General features: G+C 32.0%; 1 protein-coding gene and 2 long non-coding RNA genes across 9 annotated transcripts in view; 2 read left to right on the plus strand and 1 right to left on the minus strand.

Annotated features, from left to right (window-relative positions):
* Positions 1-20,316, minus strand: part of LOC105341203 (Golgi pH regulator) — a 221,285-nt gene that overhangs the window by 193,609 nt on the left and 7,360 nt on the right. For 5 of the 7 annotated variants that reach the window (XR_004596369.2, XM_034447653.2, XM_034447652.2 and 2 more), the window contains exons 2-3: positions 14,252-14,311; positions 3,733-3,836 (exon numbers count right to left, since the gene is read on the minus strand). Coding sequence is in view for 6 of the 7 variants with exons in the window: in XM_034447653.2 (XP_034303544.1) it covers positions 3,733-3,836; positions 14,252-14,311 (164 nt within the window). In the remaining variant the exon portion in view is untranslated. Of the gene's footprint in view, positions 1-3,732; positions 3,837-14,135; positions 14,197-14,251; positions 14,312-20,316 lie in introns of those variants that run through there. The other 2 variants (XM_034447655.2, XM_034447651.2) reach the window with 2 other exon arrangements.
* On the plus strand, positions 7,353-9,361 carry LOC117682537 (uncharacterized). The gene is made up of 2 exons (XR_004596873.2): positions 7,353-8,372; positions 9,081-9,361. It is a non-coding gene; the product is annotated as an uncharacterized lncRNA (long non-coding RNA).
* On the plus strand, positions 9,623-11,539 carry LOC136272967 (uncharacterized). Its single transcript, XR_010711063.1, has 4 exons — positions 9,623-10,180; positions 10,426-10,500; positions 10,771-10,905; positions 11,030-11,539. It is a non-coding gene; the product is annotated as an uncharacterized lncRNA (long non-coding RNA).

Here is a 20,316-nt window from a genome sequence, read left to right on the forward strand (position 1 = left end):
TAATTAATAAATTCAATACTTCTGTACATATATGTTTCTAATATCAGTATTTCTATTATTTCGTGTTTTCTTAAAATTAATTCTTACTAACAGAGTCAGGGTAAAAATCCGAGAGGACCCGAATCGATCAGGATAAAAGCGTGTCCAAAGCGTGTGAAAAGCGAGCAAATCGTTTCGTGCGAGAATCGTTTCGTGTAAACCGTTCAGCGTTTCGTATAAATCATTTAGCGTTTCGGGCAAAGTGTGCAGCGTTTCGTGTGCAATGAAGTGCAATGGGTTAAAGTGTTTACATGTCTGTAAGAGCATTGGGGTCCAAGGTGTATTTTTGGTAATTTTACCATTGATATAAATGAATTTTCATGGGGGGGGGGGGGTCTGGACCCCTCACTCCCACCCCATCTCTAAATCTGTGCCCACGATGATGTACATGTAGGCACGCAGAAGCAAATCTTAAGCCCGCAACCGCCACAGGGAGGGGGCATAATTTATTATACTTTCTATGACATGAAATGTTAAGATTATTGATTAACTGAAAATTCACTGCAAACAGTTCAACCCCAAATTGCACATAAAGTGCTGCTCATGTGTATTATCATTTGGGAAGGGATCTCATCCTTCAGTTATGAAAATTATAATTTTTAATTGTATTACCAGAGCTTGCATGTGGCCTTCATTTTTAATTAAACTGGTACAAAACAGTGTTATTTAGGGGCAAACACTTGGTGAGGGTATTACTGTCTTAAGACAGCATCTAGTTTTAAATTGTAATTGTAAATGCAAATATGAGTAACGAAACCCAATTTTAATCTTTTAATTTCATTTTATTTCAACTTATCTTTTAATGCACAAAGACATTTGTATCCTTATGACAACAATCATGACTGGAATCACCCAAACGGTAATCCACATGTTTAGACAGCCATTAAAATGTTTTGAATTTTTTGTATACCAAGCCCGATTCTTTTTCCCAAAATTATTTTCAACTTCTTTTTGTCAAAATAAAATAAAATGCATCAGGGCGGGCCATTTTCAGAGGAGCGGGTGGGGATAATAATCTGAAAATTAATTTTATGTGGCCTAATTTGCGCAAATTTGGGACAGAATTAGCCCTTAAATTTTACAATTTATGTTTTCCTTCTATAAGGATGATTTATGCTGAATTATGTTGAATTTCACTCTCTTGTTCTTGAGAAGAAGATTTTTAAAAATGCAACTCTTTTTTACAGTTTCAATTATCTCAAATTTAATCCAGAGCGCTTTCGCCTGATCGGCTCTTCAGTGGATTTCAAATTGTGTGTGTGTATATATATATATATATATATATATATATATATATATATATATATATATATATGTTTGAATATATATATATATATATCGGATGCTGATGCCAAATTATAGCATAAATTCCACTTACTTCGTCTCTGTGAGCTAATAACAATACCAAATAGAACTTTTTTTGTCTTTAACAAAAAGTAAGGGCTTTTTTGACGTCTCTTTTTTCATTTCTTGTCTTAAAATGTCAAGAAAAATCAAATCTATATTTTTTTTCCGAATTCCTCATCCTTTTTGTATATAAGAATTTAAAAGTAATGTAATGTCAAAAGAAAGATAACTCCAGACTTATAAGAAGATATACTGTTACTTTCTTAAAGAATATTTTCAAAATAATCATATAAAATTTATAAAAATCATATAAAATTAAATACCCATTTCTCAGAAACAATATTTGATATGCTTTATGTATTTAATCTCTACATTCGTTGAGGAAAGCTCTTTCTAAATTAAATTTTAAATTTTTAAAAGGTGGTGATGTTTAATCCCTAAACTATTAATAATATAAAAAATATGTACAACAAGACAAGATGTATCTAATTCCATAAGTTGAAAGTTCTAATTCAAAAACTAAACAAAGTATTGCGTTTCATTCAATTTTTACAATTTTCCTTATAATAAACTGGAAGTACCAGAACTGGAAGTTCAAAACCTTACATTCCATAGATTGATATACTTGCTGTAAGACCGTTGCATAATTGTATTTATATACCTTCCAATTTTATAGAAATCGTTGACAAAAAACTGTCGCGAAAAATAATAATAAAAAAAGACAAAAACAATAGGTCTTTTCGATCGAAAGTCGAAAAGGCCTAACAACATACCAAAACATTTTCAGAAAGAGCACATAAAATCAATAATTTTAATTTGAATGTGTTAGGCAGCTCTAAATCATTGCTGTTTATTATTACTAAGGCTGTTCAAAATTAATTCTTTGTTTAACATAACCCGCGCACGTAGGTTTCAGCAGAAATGTTGTTTTGAAAAAACAAACAAATCCGGATTTGTAAAATTTGTTCCGGTTTGAGTTTTCATTTAGCAACTGATTTTTACATCCTGTACGAGAGAAAAACATGCTCAGAAACACTCAAACAGCATCGAGGTATTCATTATTTATAATACGAAGAAAACGAGAGTCTACGCCCCTCTCAAAGAAAAAAATTCAAAATGAACAAAAATGGATCAACACATGATCAAAATTCACAGTAAAAATCTTATTTCAAGATTGAATGATGTCGTTTGTCAAGTTACAGAGTCTGAACCATGCTGTCAGAACCAACTTTTGCCCAAAAACTAGGTTTGTTGTATACATTTTTTAAAGTAGTCTATTAACAACTGAAATTACTACCCATCTTTATAAAAAAAAAAATCAAAATGTGTACGGTGAAGTTACAAATTTTGCATTTTTACAGCTTGGAAAAGCTTCTTACCAACACTGTACTGAAAATATGTTTATTCAAAAGACTTAAAAATTTTACCTTTCCCCATTTACTTCAATTTTAACTTCATGATCTGATGAATTTCTTACTACTTATTTTTTGTTCAATTTCAAAGGTGAATGAACCCTTTAAAATCATACTGAGATTTTGGTGTTCAAACACACAATATTTTATGTTAAATATGATAGTTATGGATGTAATATCTTGAAGTGAAATGCAAAGAAGAAATATGATTGAGTCCCAATGTTATGCATTAAGTCAGCATAATTTACTTATTTTAGTTCTCAAATGACAATGACTGCAAATCCCTTACATTTGAAATGTATCTACATTTTTAAAAAACATTTTTTAATATTTATAAGGAATAATAATAGGAAAGAAGAAGAACTGGAATACACTTATGTTAAGAACCTTGTTTTGAGTTCTTAGACGTATGTACAGTGAATCTTAATTACAACATAGATCTGATATGTTAAGTTTAAAATGTGTCATTATGAAAATGTATGAAATAATGTCATTATTTTGATTGCAGATAATGTGTGAGTCACATGTGTTGAGCAACTTTTTCCATAAAAAGGAAATTTAAAGTTTTCCTTTGGTTTGCTACGTTTGTGGTGATGAAAATCCATTGAATGTACTACTTGATGTGCTTGCAAGTCACTCCACTTCTCGCCCAGTATACATGATGTACTCACAGAAAGGACATAAACCCAAATTACACAAAGTATTTGCTTGGAAAATGCAAGAATTAACATGGACTGAATCCTACCATATGTATTATATAACAGTGTTGATGTATTTGTAACTGAATGGGTGGCTTTCAATAAATACACATTTGTTTGAAATTTTTGTTTGTTTATTTTTTTCCTCCCTCCCTCGTAGGTTTTAAATTTTCCTGTTATGTTAAACGTAGAATTAATTTTAAACAGCCTAAATAGCATAAACAAACAAAACTTACCTAGATTCAAGGAATCCAAGTATTTCAAAGATGATCAGTTCAAACATAGTACATGACAATGCAAATGTAATAGAAAAGACCAGAAGAACAACAGAGTGATGGACCTGTAAGAAAAATCAAGCATGTTATAAATTGTGAAGTTTATTTGATAGCTTTGTCAGATATTTTATCTCCCCAATTACATATATGCATAAATACTTTTGCTTAAATTATCTTATTAAAAGTGTATATTGAGCTTACACCTCACTTCTAAAAGAAAATCAGTTTGTAGATGGGATGAAATAACTTATTCGGATTTTGATACAAGTAACAACTCTCACACAGACTGGGATATAAAAAGAAAATTTAAGAATACTCAATAAATCAAAGTAAAATGATAAATAAATCCTGTAAAATTAGGATTAAGTAAATTGAAAAAAGCTGAGTGAAATAGATGGATCAAACATAAATACAATAGGTACAAACTGAACACGCAATTAGAAAAGGAGCTTAAAGAACTTATCGATATAACAAGAGGCCCATGGGCCACATCGCTCACCTCAGGAACAATAGGTATGATAAAATCAGCTAAATGGAGTCATAATACAAACAATCTGGACAATGTACAATAATACATGTAGATCCTGTATAAATAAAATCCACTTTTCCCATTGGATAATCTTATGTTTATAATCATTAGTCCCTTTTCTAATAGGATGATTTTATAGTCATATCACATGTTGAGTATTGCAGTTCTCAAAAAGATCCTTAACAATTGTTTATATATGGGATATAAAGCTACATCAAACTCTGAACCTTCTTGTGAGGCCGAAGAAATGTCCTGGGGCCAAAGTCTTAACAATTATAAAGAATCATCTGGCTGATTAGTTTTTGAGAAGAAGATTTTTGAAGATTTACTCTATATATTCCTATGTAAAACTTTAACACCCCCCCCCCCCCCCAAAGCTTTCCTGCCTCATGAGTTTCTGAGAAAAAGATTTTTAAAGATTTACTCTACATTTTCCGATGTACAACTTCGACTCCCCATTGTGGCCCCACCCTACCCCCGGGGATCATGATTTTTACAATTTTGAATCTATACTACCTGATGATGCTTCAACACAAGTTTCAGCTTTTCTGGCTGATTAGTTTATGAGAAGAAGACTTTTAAAGACTTACTCTATCATATTCCTTTGTTAAACTTTGACTCCCCATTGTGCCCCCACCCTACCCCTGGGGATCATGATTTTCACAACTTTGAATCTACACTACCTGAGGATGCTTCCACACAAGTTTCAGCTTTCCTAGCTGATTAGTTTCTGAGAAGAAGATTTTTAAAGATTTACTCTACATATTCCAATGTAAAACTTCGACCCTCCCATTGTGGCCCCATCCACCCTGGGGGTCATGATTTTCACAACTTTGAATCTACACTACCTGAGGAAGCTTCCACACAAGTTTCAGCTAACCTGGCTGATTAGTTTCTGAGAAGACGATTTTTAAAGATTTACTCTATTACATTCTTATGTAAAAATTTGACCCCCCCCCCCATAAAGTTATATCACACATGGTCTCTGGCACCTTTCACTCACAGTTAAAACTGCACAATACCACTTGATATCTTTTTTGCTCACGTTTTTTTAAGAATATCTAGTTTTAGTTCTTCATAGTTTTTTGGTTTTTTTTACAGTATTTCTCTTTGATAATTATAGGGAAAAGTCTGTATGTCAGATGTAATCGTTTGACCAAACATAACTGATTTTTTTCTTCTTTAGACATATTTTTGGCATAATTAAGCATTTTCAGGGTTTGTATTGGCTTTTTCCGAGTTAAACCCATAGTGTTTGTACTGGTAGTTTCCTTTGTGCCTTGACGTCCAGCGACATAACGTTAAGTAAATTTTAAATGAGGACTGTCTGTCTTAAGCAACTGATTTCCATTCAACAAAACAACTTATCCCTTGTCATTATTTGGTACATAGAATAGACTATTATGACAATACTTATTAAATTTGAGGTTTCAACATTATTATATTATTTGGTTTTAACTTTAAAGGTATCTTGTTCCTCAATATTGTTGTATCAAGAATTTCTTGAGAAGTATATCAATGAAACCTGTAGAGAAAACATACTTAAAAATTACAAAGCAAAAGGGGATCAGTTTTCATCCCTCCGAGTTATGGCGCATTTAATTTGACCTGTTTGAGTCAACATATTCTAAATATTGAACATACTCAAAGGTTAAAAATCGATGATATGTTAAATATGTATTGTTTTGGATGATGTCTTTTTTTAAAATATCAGAATTATTGATATTTTAATTTTTCAGTATCTTATCAGTCCATGTATAGGCATTTTACATGCCTTACCCATACAAAAAAAAGTTACACTTAGTCATAACTTTTCTGTAACTAAAGTGTAACTTTTATGTACCTAAGATTTAGGCACATAAAAGTTATAACTTTTTTGTACCTAGATTGGACTTAAACTTTTTGCCCTATAACTAAAATGTACCTACATGGAACTTAGAAATTTCTTAGTATAACTAAAATGTACCTACATTGAACTTAGAAACTTTTCAGTATAACTAAAATGTACCTACATTGAACTTAGAAACTTTTCAGTATAACTGAAATGTACCTACATTGAACTTAGAAAATGTTCAGTATAACTGAAATGTACCTACATTGAACTTAGAAACTTTTCAGTATAACTAAAATGTACCTACATTGAACTTAGTCAATTTGTGAATGTGTTTGGACTTTGTCATTTTTACACTAAAAATTTAAGAGTACCTTATCCAAGAGGTTCAAGTCTAAAGTAGACTTTTATCACAATAAATCTAAAAACTAATATAAAATATCGTTATATCTTTGTTTTTTATAAAAATCACGATAAGTGGGAAGGGGGGGGGTAGATGTAGGTTGATCACACACTGGGTAGTAAAATCACTAAGATTTGTTTGAAAACAATGACATAACCATTATAACGGGAATCCAGTCCATCAATTGCAACACAAACACCTGTCCAAAATTTTATTGTTTTTATAAGGCAGAAACAGGAAATCACTTTCCGCCTGAACGCACACACATCCCAGGTTAACAGTAAAGGGTGTCTAAAGAGGTCATGCTTAGTCCTGCTGTGATGACACTGATGTTTGTTTAAGATAAAAAGTTGATGTGTGTGTTTTGACCAGCAGACATTTTTTAATTTGCTCCTGCAAGCATTATTTTGTTATCGGTCTCTTGAACATCATTAGACATATTACGATTTCGTTTAAACACTGTTAAATACTAAGGGGTAGCATCAACTTTATATTATCACTGAAAATTTTTCCAACTTTTCATGGCCTACCCCATGAAGAAAGGAATAGAGTAGATTTCTAGAAATTGATTCAGAATTTTCCCACGACATCGAATGCATGCGAAGAAAGGGGGGGGGGGGGCTGTGGAGGGGTGGTAGCATTGTTTGTTATTATGAGATGGGTTCATCATATTTATTCACATATTTCATTAATAAACATGCTGTTAACAAAGAACAGTACTGCTTTTTCCATCTGTATGTTTTCCCAGTACAAGCCTATCTCTCATCGTAATTTATAACAGCACATAGCTATAAGGACTGTGTTATAAACTTTGGGAAACATGCCCTTAGCCAAAAGAAATGGTCAATTTTCCATTTATTTACCATTTATCATCCATTTTTCTCTGATTTTCCATTTATTGACCATTTATTTTCATTTTTTCTGGAGTCAACTTTCTCAAACCATTTATTGAAACCATTTATTAGCCATTCATACAGAAAAATGTTTTAAAATGGCCATTTCTTTCCATTGATTCATCATTTATTTAAAAAATGGCATTGAAACTGAATTGCCTTTGCTAAGTTCACCATTTTCCTTCCATTTTTTTTCTAGACCATTTTTCCCGTTGAAATGGTTATTTGAAGAAGCTTGATCTACTGTTTAGTATGTGTTGTATACGTACTGACAGCTATACATAGAATTGATACCCAAACCATCAATTCCTTGTTATTACATGTATTTCCTTGATCATGCAATGAAAGAAATTAAAGGAACATACAACAATAAAACAACTTATAAATTCGGAAGAAAAAAAACTTCAGCATGTTTATTGTGCATATATATATTACATACATATATATTAAATACAATTAAAGCAATATTTATCAATTGCCAGTTGAGTATGCATTCAATTAATAACGTCGACATATTTTGTGTGGTGGAGTCGTACATCATGATACTGGCAGTATGCTTCCAGAATCTGAGTGCAAGATGTAAGCCATTCAAAGGTCATTATGACGTAGTGTTGGTCATTTAAGTTTCCTCTCTGGTTCAGTCATCCCGGCAGGGGGTCGCGTTATCTCTGAAACTTTCCACTGAAGCCACGTCTGTTACTTGTGTGGCAGCACTTGTACAGTGACAAAGGAACAATAATGGCCGATTTATTTCAAAGAGGAGATCCAATTTTTCTGGTGTTTTTTGGTGCAGACACAGGCAGACCAAGGCAGAGAATTGTGTTCTTAGTAGAGGATATAATGATTCCGTTTCTTTTCTGACATCCACTCTGATATGACGATGACATGGTGGACATATAAGCCTACAGGATTATCTGGAGCAGGCTAAAGTGTTCCCATCTGGCAGTAAGTTTAAGATATTTATTGTTTCTTTAGAAATATTTCAGTATGTAATTTAAAATGAAACCTTTTATTATTTTCAAGATGACCTCTTCCCCCCTAAATTTTTGAATTTTCTAATGCGCGCGCATCATATATCGTATTTCCTGTTTACCTTAGTTATAACATCGGAATGACAACATATTACCATTATAACGAGATCAATTATTAAAATCACACTTTGAATGATGGAGGATTTATTTATGTAGGTCTAATCTTATGGAAGTAAACAAGTCAAAGCAGTGATCCATCCCGGCTCAGGTCGAAAAGTCCCGATATATAGATCAAATACCTGCGCGGATCGGGGGGGGGGGGGGGGGGTGAACTTTGGCAAAACTGAAATTTATTAAATGCGTATAAAACATTATTATTTTTCTTTTTTTTAATTTGCATTGGGACTACCCTGGCAACATAATAATCAATCAATCCCCCTTCCTCCTTGAAAATTTTTCTTGATACATGGATATTAAAATGATATTTTTTCTATTTTACAAATTGTTACAGACATCTGACATATAGTTATAAGTTGATGAATATTTTTGAGGCACCAAATGAATTAACACCATCATTGAAAATTCATTCTATTAAGGAGCTAGAGTTAAATGCAAACATAGAATATACACTTAAAGAAAATTTGTATTACATCAATATTGTAACATTTTTCATTTCATTCAGAGTACAAGCATGCAGGGACAACGAAAATGAATGTGGAGAACTTGAACTCAAAGTCCCAAACTAAACTCATTCAAAACAAAACTGGAAATAAGTGTTTTCATAGGAGAAAGGGCAACAGCTCTTTTTAGTGAGCAAGGGATTAAATGCACAGACGATTTAATGTATGTATTGAGCATGTTTCTGAACATTTCCTGGGAGGATCCAACTTTTTATAAAGAATCATTTCTATATTGTGTAATTTAATGTTTTAAAATGGATATTAAATGCATTTGTTAAAACACCATTTCTTTTCATTTTTTTCTCTCATGTTTAAATGGCTAGGAAATGGTTAATTTGCATATTAACTGTCCCAGAAAAATGGTGTTTCAATGGGTTTTAAATGGTGTTTCAATGGTTTTAAATGAAAATGGTAAAATAAATGGTTAGAAATGCTATTGATTCTGTACAGCATTGCTGGTGTAAATTCAAGAAATGGGGGGAAAATGGTCAGAAAAAAAATGGTAGAAAAATGGATTTTCAATGGATTTCATTTTGATAAGGGTGTTTTATTTAAATAAGGTGTTATAATTTTTGGTTTTACATATTCATCAATTGTAAAAATGCATTGGTATTTAAATTGATTTAGTTTTTAAAATTCCCTCAAATTATTCAAAATGGCGGCTCTTGAGACCGGAAATGCCCAGTTTTGATGATCGGTTAATAAACTAACAGGTTGTAAGGAAAGAAAATATTACTAAAATTTGTTTCAATTAAATGCAGAATTCTTAAGATAATATTAAGTAAATAATATTGTTTTTTAACCAAAATAAATTTTAAAGATTTATCCCGGTATTAATCGTGGCTGTATCGTGATTGGCCAAAATTTCAAACTTTGACTTTCGTGAATTCTGATTGGACAATTGCCATTCCGCCATCAAATTTTGAAATGGGCAAAGAAGACAGGAGTTGTTGTGAAGATTTTCCTGATTTTTTCAAGAAATATGCAGAATCACAGAGTGTTGTATGTAGTAATGAAACTGCAAGCAGTGGTTTCATAAAGATAGACATGCTTAAGACCTGGATGATATGGCTTTAGTTGTGGATGACCATTTCCATTCAGGGTAAGTCTGATGTACAAACAAGTCATTTTAAATAATTCATTTGTGTTTGCTTATCTCAATTTCTATATTATTGCTTTGCACTTAGAAATGAATTACATTTGGAATATTTCTAGAATTCTAATAAGAAATGCATGATTTTATCATCTATATCAAAGTCTATGCAGTTATGTATATCTAGTGATGTACATTCTATATGTAATCAAATTATGGCCGACTCTTTTAAAAAGAGTATCATTGTATTGCAGAAAAAATCCCAACCAAGTCCAGCTAGCAGACTGTACACCAGATTGAAGATACATCATTAATACAAGATGAAAAAAGTAAGTGTGTGTGTTTATCAAGTAAAGATATACAGATTTTAAATTTTTAACCATATATTATGTATATCTTTTAGTAAATGAATTATTGTAAATCTGAGAATATAATGGCAACTGCATGCTGTATCAATGTTGACTTTTTTTTAGAGGGGGGGGGGATACTAGGTCAACAGAGAATTGAAAAGTTTTACTGATATTTAATAATAATTTATGCTACATATATTGAAAATTGTCAAACAGTATCATGTTTTAAATATTATTGCCTTCTTTTAGATTAATGGAGGACGAGGATAATACTATGAAAGAGATCATATGCAAGAGCAACCGTTCCCATAGAAATACATGCAGCCATGTAAACAGAAACCAGTTTTCACCTGCCAGGTGCTGGTCACATATATATTCAACTTGGTATGCTATATAATTTTCTGTTTTAAGTATAAGGCAGTTGTCAAGGATTTTAACAGTTACAATGAAAGTACATGTAGTAAGAAATTGCCATAATGAAACATTCTTTAATTTTTATACATTTTAGGAAGTTCAACAGATTCAAGAAACAGATCCAGTTGTTTGCTGATAAATTACTGCAGGTCATTTGTATCATCTAGAACCAGGACTGTGTTAAAAATCATACTAGTATGTTTGGAACAAAATCATGCTAGTATATGTTAGGAATTTAACCTAAAACATGCTTTAATTATGAAGGTTTTGGTCAAATTTTGGTTTACAAAATAATGTTTTTCAAACTTTCTATTCAAATTTAGCAAGAACATTAGACACACATGTAATCCCAAATGCTTTTATGTTAGATTATTGCTTTATTTAAAAAACTTGCATATAGGGTCTGTAATGATTTGAGATAATTATGTAAACAATAAAATGCTTTTTTGGTGACATATGCGGGATATGAATGTAGCGACATTGCAGAAAAAATACATTACCCGCATTAGCGAGTTATGTAAATTTTTTCTGCAATCATTGCTCCCTTCATTACCTGCATGAATCGTCAAAGAAAGTTATATTGTTTATATTTACATCTTTCTTTTAACAAATTAATAAATTGTTTGTAAAGAGTAAGTTAAATTTACTATATTATTTTTAATGTGCATCAGTACGTTAGCTAAAAGAAACAGCCAAATTGTCTTCAATGGGAATGTGAGTCTGCATTGATATCCTGATTATTTCAATGATTTTTCTAAGGTCATTATAGGTTTCGACCAATCGTTAAACAAGGCGTTAACTATAAGTTTCCATAAGAAATGGAGGAAAGCATACTCATTAGATGTAAATATAATTCAGTAAACATATTGATTAACATAAACATTGACTTGTGTTCTTCTGCTCACATGAACAGATATGATTTTAAATTCCTATTCAAGAGCAAAAACAATTTGATGAAAAGTTCATGTCAACATTAGGGACTTTTTTTTCATCAGTATAACACCTGTACATGTACCTGGGTTTTTTTTTTATCTGAAGTTTATGATACAGATAGATATTTTTAGCCTACATCTGTAATTTTTCTGTGTAACTTTTCTGTACCTAGTAAATGATAACTTTTTTGTACCTACATCTATAACTTTTCTGTACCTAAACAATAACTTTTCTGTAACTTTATGTATAACTTTTCTGTAACTTTATGTATAACTTTTCTGTACCTACATCTATAACTTTTCTGTACCTAAATGATAACTTTTCTGTAACTATATGTATAACTTTTCTGTACCTACATCTATAACTTTTCTGTACCTAAATGATAACTTTTCTGTACCTACATCTATAACTTTTCTGTACCTACATCTATAACTTTTCTGTAACTATATGTATAACTTTTCTGTAACTATATGTATAACTTTTCTGTACCTACGTCTATAACTTTTCTGTACCTAAATGATAACTTTTCTGTAACTATACGTATAACTTTTCTGTACCTAAATGATAACTTTTCTGTAACTATATGTATAACTTTTCTGTACCTACATCTATAACTTTTCTGTACCTAAATGATAACTTTTCTATACCTATATGTATAACTTTTTTGTACCTAAATGATAACTTTTCTGTAACTTTAATTTGTAACTTTTTTGTACCTAAATGATAACTTTATTATAACTTTTTGATAACTTTTTTATACCTATTTATTTTTATGAAAAAAATAAATTGTCAATAGTTACACTCTAGTTATGACTTTTTTGTACTTAAGCAAAAAGTTACAATATAGGTATAACTTTTTGATGCTAATTTGGAACCATAATTGATCAGATGGTTCCAAATTGTGCTAACTTAGTTATGACTTTTTTGTAACTTTTTTAAGGGCTCATAGGTATAACTTTTTAGTGCTTTTTTTTTGTATGGGTTATTCACCAATCTTCTTTTAGATAGAGGGCTTCAAAAGTAAAATTTTTCAAAAAAGCTCGACACTTGAGCTTTCAGCTCAGCTAAGCTAAAAATTTACTCCCCCCCCCCCCTTTTGTGTTCCACCCTGGCCTATCCCCATGCAGGATTCAAGATCTGAACTTACTTAAACTACCTGAGATTGCTTCCTCACATCTTTAAGCCTTTCTGGCCAACTGGTTAACTTGTTTTTGAGAAGATGATTTTCCACTGTTTTTTCCTATGTTAAAATTCAATTCCCTGTTGCTGCCCTTCCCTATCCTTGGGATCACGATTTAAACTAACTTGAATTCAAACAAAGTTTAAATTTTCCTTTGTTTATTCCTATACATTTGAAATTCAACCACTTATCCTGATCCCCCCAGGGATCAAGATTTTGACAAACTTGAATCTACACTTCCTTAGAATGCTTCCAAACAAGTTTCAGCTTTTCTTGTCAAATGGTTTCTTTTCAAGATTTTCCTTTATTTATACCTACGCAAAAATACAACTCCCCATTATGCCCCTATTTTATAGCTATACCCTATGATAACAATTTGAACAAACTTGAATCTACACTACCTGAGGATGCTTTTCTTGTCAAATGGTTTTTGAAAAGATGATTTTCAAAGATATATTTTTATTTAAACCTATGCAAAATACAACCCCCCATTTTGGCCTCTTCATAGCTTACCCAATGATAACAATATGAACAAACTTGAATCTACACTACCTGATGATGCTTCCACACAAGTTTCATCTTTTCCGGCCTTATGGATTTTGAGAAGATTTTTGAAAATACCAACAAATTTTCAATAATTCTTAATTATCTCGTGTTGAAAGAAGTGTGGTCCTTCATATTAACAAACATGAATCCCAGTGAGGCTTTTGTGCTCAATTTGAATGAAATTGGCCCAGTGGTTCTGGAGAAGAAGTCGAAAATGTAGAAAGTTTAAAGACAGGCCGACCGACTGGCGAACGCTGGACACAAAGTGATCAGAAAAGCTCACTAGAGCTTTCAGCTCAGGTGAGCTAAAACTTTACCAATAGATGGTCAATGCACAACAGGTGAAGAGAAAATCTAATTGGAACCTTTTATTGATTTGCATAAGCTAAAAAGGTTTTGTTGAGGGAGAGGGTCCATGTCCAAAGTGTTTGAGAAGTGATCCAATAAGATTTGGGTTTAATTTTTTGCAATATTCATGAAAGAATGGTCTTTTGAAGACTTCAATCAAAATTTAAGCAAAAAAAAAAAATTAATATTTTACCTCATAGTCTTTAAAAAGTTGTTTCAGAAAAAATACCCATCCACCAGCAAAAAAGAGAACGGTCTTTTGAAGACTTCAATCAAAATTTAAGCAAAAAAAAAAAATTAATATTTTACCTCATAGTCTTTAAAAAGTTGTTTCAGAAAAAATACCCATCCACCAGCAAAAAAGAGAACCTAAAAGAATAAAATGTTTAATTCATCAAAACTGCAGATTATCTACTTTTATGCCCCTGAAGATCAGAAGCATAATTTGTATGTCTTTTTGTTCTTCAGTCTTGTTTATGTGTCAGCAAAAGTATTCATACGTTCAAAACTGTAGAATATAAATATTTCAAAAGTCATATACCCAATTATTTAAGAAGTACTCTATTAAATGTAAAACATAGTTGAAGAGACATAGCAACTTTTTGATTATGAAAGTGGAGCCTCGTTAATCCAAGTCAAATCATTTAGATACCAGGTAGATGATGTGTTCAGATATCTTAAATGTGTCACCACCTCTTTGATTCTTTATAATGGAATATGTATATATTTACATTTTCCAGTGTCTTTGCCTGTGATAACACTACGTATCGATTTTGTACTATAAAACCCATAACTTCAACTGACCCCAAATTGAGGCGCCAACGGGGTTTGCATATATACATGTATATATTTAAATATTTCATCGTACAATGGCACAAAATTATATAAATATAAGTAATAAGGAATCATTCTTTGAATATTATGAGGTGATAATTTCGGTCGGGGCGTGATCAAATCTATCATAAAGTCCTTCGGGCTTTATTGGATTTGATCACACCCGACCGAAATTATCACCTCATAATACTCAAAGAATGATTCCTTATTCCTTATATAATTTTCAATGTCAGCAATGTGTGAAATAACTTTGAAACTGAAAGCTCTCAATATTTGAAATATACAAGTATGTAAATACATGTAGGTATAAATTTTAAGACTGAAAAAAAACAAGAGGCCCATGAGCCACATCATTCACCTTAGCAACAACAGCCATATAATAAAATATGCTTTAAGGAGTCATATTATTCAAAATATCAGGACAACATAGTATAATAAATCTATTCTCTTTTGAGAAGTAAACAGGCATAGTCTACATCAACTTCTCTTCGCAAGCCCTCATATTTTGATTCTGGAAAATGTGTAAATGTTGGAACAAAGGCAATCTACGCTACGACCCATGTTTTGAATATAGTCAGTATATGCCCTGAATTTTCATAACAGACCTATAATTTCCAAATTTTAAACATCAACCCACTAATCCACTGTCAAATTATATTCCCAACTTCTACATCCTGGGTTTGAATTATGACATCGCTCACTATAGGTGGTTTAAAAAGTAGAAAATTTAGAGTTGGAAAAATTGTAAAGAAATTTGTTTTGCGTTTATGATTGTAGACTTTGGATTACATTTTTTCTTGTAATTTAAAGAGCTAAAGAGAATGATTTAACTTTTTTGAAGAAAAATTAGCAAAATACATACATTTAAATAATTGTGTCACAAATACAAAACACTCGATTTTAATCTTTCTTGCATCTTAAGCAAATTTTGGATGGGTCACCAAAAAGAGATGGTTAAAAAGGGGAAAATATCACTACATAATTTTATGACCAACAATTTTTTTTTTGTACATTGCAAGATTAAATTGATTCAGAGACAGTTTCCATAATTTCTTTCAAACATTTCCAATCTTATCCGAAACAAAAACATTTAAGCTGCACTGATAAAAATGTGATACACAAAATTTAAACCTGGGATGTAAAAGTTGAGAAAATGATTTGACAGTGGGTTAGTGTTGATATTTCTGTGATTATGTGTGCATTAATGTTTAACCTGTGGAAATAATAGGTCTGCTACGAAAATTCAGGGAAACTGCAGTCGAAGCATCAGGCTTGGGGTATAATGCTAAATGTAATGGTAATGCATTGCATTCTATGTTTTTAAAGTAATGCTAGTAATGTGTAATGCCACAAAATTAGCATTACAAGTAATGGTAATGAAATTCATTACTTTCCAAAATCTAGTGTAATGCTAGCATTACATGGCATTTCTTTGCATTACTATGCTTATTTATGCATGTTCACTTTAAAAAAATGTGATGAATAAATGAATAGTTGAAATAGAATTTGACTAAATTTATTTTTTAAGAAGAAAGAAATAATTCTTAAGATAAAAATGTTTTAATTGTATTATTAAAAAAGATTTTCAAAAATTCATTTTTGAATTGCTAATATTGCTAAATATAACAGCACAATTTTATAACATTTTTAAGAGTGTTGTTATTAAGAGTTTTTAATCATTTAAACAATTTACTCCAATTAGTTTGCACTTCAATAAGAAATGTGTCAACAACACACTATGCCCCCAGGATAATCTAAGTATCAAAACAATCTATTGATATAAGAAGTGCTAAACACCCCAATCCCCTTCCCTTCGCTATGTCCCAATAGAATAGGAGACAGACATGCACCTTTAAAAGCAAAATGAATGCACTATCCATCCATGATGAAAATCAATATCACTTCCAATATTATAACCCATTTGAAAATAATTTTACTTACTTATTCTCTCTCTCTCTCTCTCTCTCTCTCTCTCTCTTGTATATTAAGTACACTATACATTAGTTTGGACTGATAGAAAATACAAGATTCATGTATTTTTTCTACTATTGCACTTAATATATCCTAAGATAAAGATCGTCAAACAGTACTTTTCAGTCCAAGCTTCGACTGCTCCTGTAAAACATTTATTTAGTATAGCTGGGAAGATTTTCAAACTAACAGGATGCAGATAAAAGATGCACCCTTTGAAACTTCGATCATAAAGTGCAACAGCAATCTTTTGTCTTAAAGTGTCCTCCGTAGAAAAAAAATACGATTCAAATACAGTATCTTAAGAAATATAACTATATTGGAAAAAACCATCTGTTTATGAATTACTACAATTAAGTTCCAAAATTATAAAGATTTGTGTAATCTAGCTGGGGAAATATCTCTATTTAGCTTTTGATAACCACAACATTATTCCATAAATTGTTTCTTGTTATGCATGTAATTCTTTGTTTCTATTTCGTATCCTACATTGATTCTTGCCAAATGTCTATAAATATCATTTTACTTATGTAATATGTTGTTCATAATGCCACAAGATGATTATATATTGAGCAAATAAAGAATGACTCTTGTATAGTCATTGAATTTGAACCTGATACTGAGCATGAACCTGTAGATATGTTAAAGAGTGTTTTATATATTTGAAACATTAAATTTGCAAAATATCTTTATTAGCTTTACTTTTTTAAAACAAAGTAATGGTAATGGTAATACATTACTTTACTCATGTAATGGTAATGTAATGCATGACTTCAAGAAAATCAATTAATGGTAATGGTAATTTAATGCCCAAATTCATGAAGTAATGGTAATGTAATGCGCATTACTTTACAATGTAATTAGCCCCAAGCCTGCGAAGCATATTGCATATTACATGCAGTACAAACCAAAGACAACCGTTCACTATCAGAAAAAGGACCCCAAGGTTCAATTTAAGTGTCCGCTTTGGGTTCACTTCAAGTCTGTTAGGGTGGAACCAGAGTGAACTCCAAGTATAGAACAAGCTGACACAAAGTCAGAACTCAAAGTGAACACAAAAAGTTAGAGATGCAGGGTCAAATTGACTTAAATACCTGTCAATCAGGATTATCAATAAAACACATTGACTCATAAGAACACTGACCAGTCAGTTCTCTAACTGACAACACATTTGTACTAGAATCATCGGCCAATGAAAATCATTGCTTACATTTAGTAATGTACAAATATTTAAGTTCATACATGTATATAAATATATCAATTATATGCCTTTATATTTGTATTAACTTGTCTTTTATTACCATCTTCCTTGGAACACAGTATAAAGAAATCAAAAAATTTACAGTCTCCAGGTTGTCCACTTCCTCTAGCTCCTTTGTGATTGGTAGAAAATACATTTTGTGAAAATTCACATTTATTTCATTGGTTAAAATACTGTTCAGCTCAAGGGAGATAATTTTCTGATGATCTTTTTAACGTATGACTTTACAATTTTCGTGGATTTCAAATCTTAAAAAGTCAGAAAATGAAAAATCAATAAAAATTGCCATGAACGCAAGTTTGGTGAAGTTAGGACCAGTAATAACTAAGATATCATCATCAGAGGGCGACAGCAATTAAAACCTTAACCTCCTCAAGCATCGCAACCTATGGCTCAGATTCGGCATTCCATGCCTGTCAGGTGCATCTGTATCATAAGACACACCATCCATTCAAGTTTGGTGAAGTTAGGACCTGTAATAACTAACATAAATTTTTCAGCATCCTTGATAATGGAGATCAAGCTCTGCATCTGAAGCTACCTCTGCGATTCATTCATATTACAGTTTAATCAACTATATATGCAAGTTTGAAGTAGTACTGTTATCTATTAAACATGGACCTGTTCCAAAAAACTTTACCTTATCCAGCATCAGAAACCTATGGCTCAGACTCAGCATTCAAGCCTGTCAGGTGCACCAGTATCATAAGACACACCATCCATGAAAGTTTGGTGGTTAGGACAAGTACCTGGTAATAACTAAGAGATAATCATCAGAGGGCACCTGCTCAAAAATCTTTAACCAGCTCTAAAAACCTTAACCTCCTCCACCATCCAAAAAACCTATGGCTCATATTCAGCATTCAAGCCTGTCAGGTGCATCAGTATCATAAGATGCACCATCCACGCAAGTTTGATGAAGTTGGGACCAGTAGTAACTAAGATATAATCATCAGAGGGCACCTGCTCAAAAAACTTTAACCAGCTCTAAAAACCTTAACCTCCTCCAGCATCCGAAACCTTTAGCTCATGTTCAGCACTCAAGCCTGTCTGGTGCATCAATATCATAAGATACACCATCCATGCAAGTTTAGTGAAGTTAGGACCAGCAGTAACTTAGATATTGCTATCAAAGAGCACCTGCAACAAAAACTTTAACCTGCTCCAAAAACCTCAACCTCCTCCAGCATCTGACATTTAGGACCCAGATTTAGCATCAAAGTCTTTCAAGTCCATAAGTAGGTCCAGATGCATCATCCATGCAAGTTTGGTGAAGATAGATACCGGACCTGCAACAAAAACTTTAGCCTGGTCCAGAGGCCCACACCATCGCCGAGGGTATAGCATAAGCTCCCCCCGACTTCGTCTTGGTGAGCTAAATAATTTTACAATTCAATACAATTTCAGTATGTGGCCATATTGGCCCTACCCAACGGTCCTGAACTCCTGACCCAAGGGTGTTGAATTTCATAATTAAGGTAGATGGTTTCATGAATATCATAAGCCTACATTCAGTTTAACTTACCCTGCTGTGAATGAAGAGAAGAATATTTTCTAAGATTAAATACATTTTCACTATATGGTCATATCAGCCTGACCCTAGGGCCTTTAACCCAAATACAGGGACCATAAATTTCATGGTTTTGGTTGAGGGCATCATGAACATCATATTCATGCATTCAGTTTATCTCACCCTGCTGTGGATAGAGAGAAGATATTTTAAGATTTAATACATTTTCACTATAATGTCCATATCTGCCCTGCCCTTGGGCTTGAAGCCCGGACCCAGGAACCAGGAATTTCACAATTTTGGTAGAAGACTTCAAGGACATCATAATCACGCATTTAGTTTAAGTATAAGCCCATGAGGCCCCGAGGATGGTAAGGTCATAAATTTCACAATTTTAATTTATTGTATCCTAAAAATGTTCAAACCAAAATTGGTAACAACTGGCTTTGTACTTTTTAAGAAGTTAAAATTTAAAATAGCTAACAGACGATGCACAACGGACGATGGAGTGCGCACAATGATGGACTAAGACCAATAGCAATCGGTCACCTGAGGGACTCAGACTACCTAAAAATATGTAGCATCCTTTCATAATTCTTTGCTTTCATAAATCAACCTCCAAATGATGTATATTTAACCCTTTTTTAAAGTTTGCAAATGATACTTACATTAAATGTAGAGAAAGGAAAATACAACACACCACACTTTCGCATTACTTCCTCATAAATATGTCAATGACACCAATCATTTTTCAGGCGATATTAATTCAGTATCATCATATAAGTATTATGTTTCAAT

The sequence above is a fragment of the Magallana gigas genome, chromosome 2 (genome assembly GCF_963853765.1).
Source record: "Magallana gigas chromosome 2, xbMagGiga1.1, whole genome shotgun sequence".
Classification (NCBI taxonomy): domain Eukaryota; kingdom Metazoa; phylum Mollusca; class Bivalvia; order Ostreida; family Ostreidae; genus Magallana; species Magallana gigas.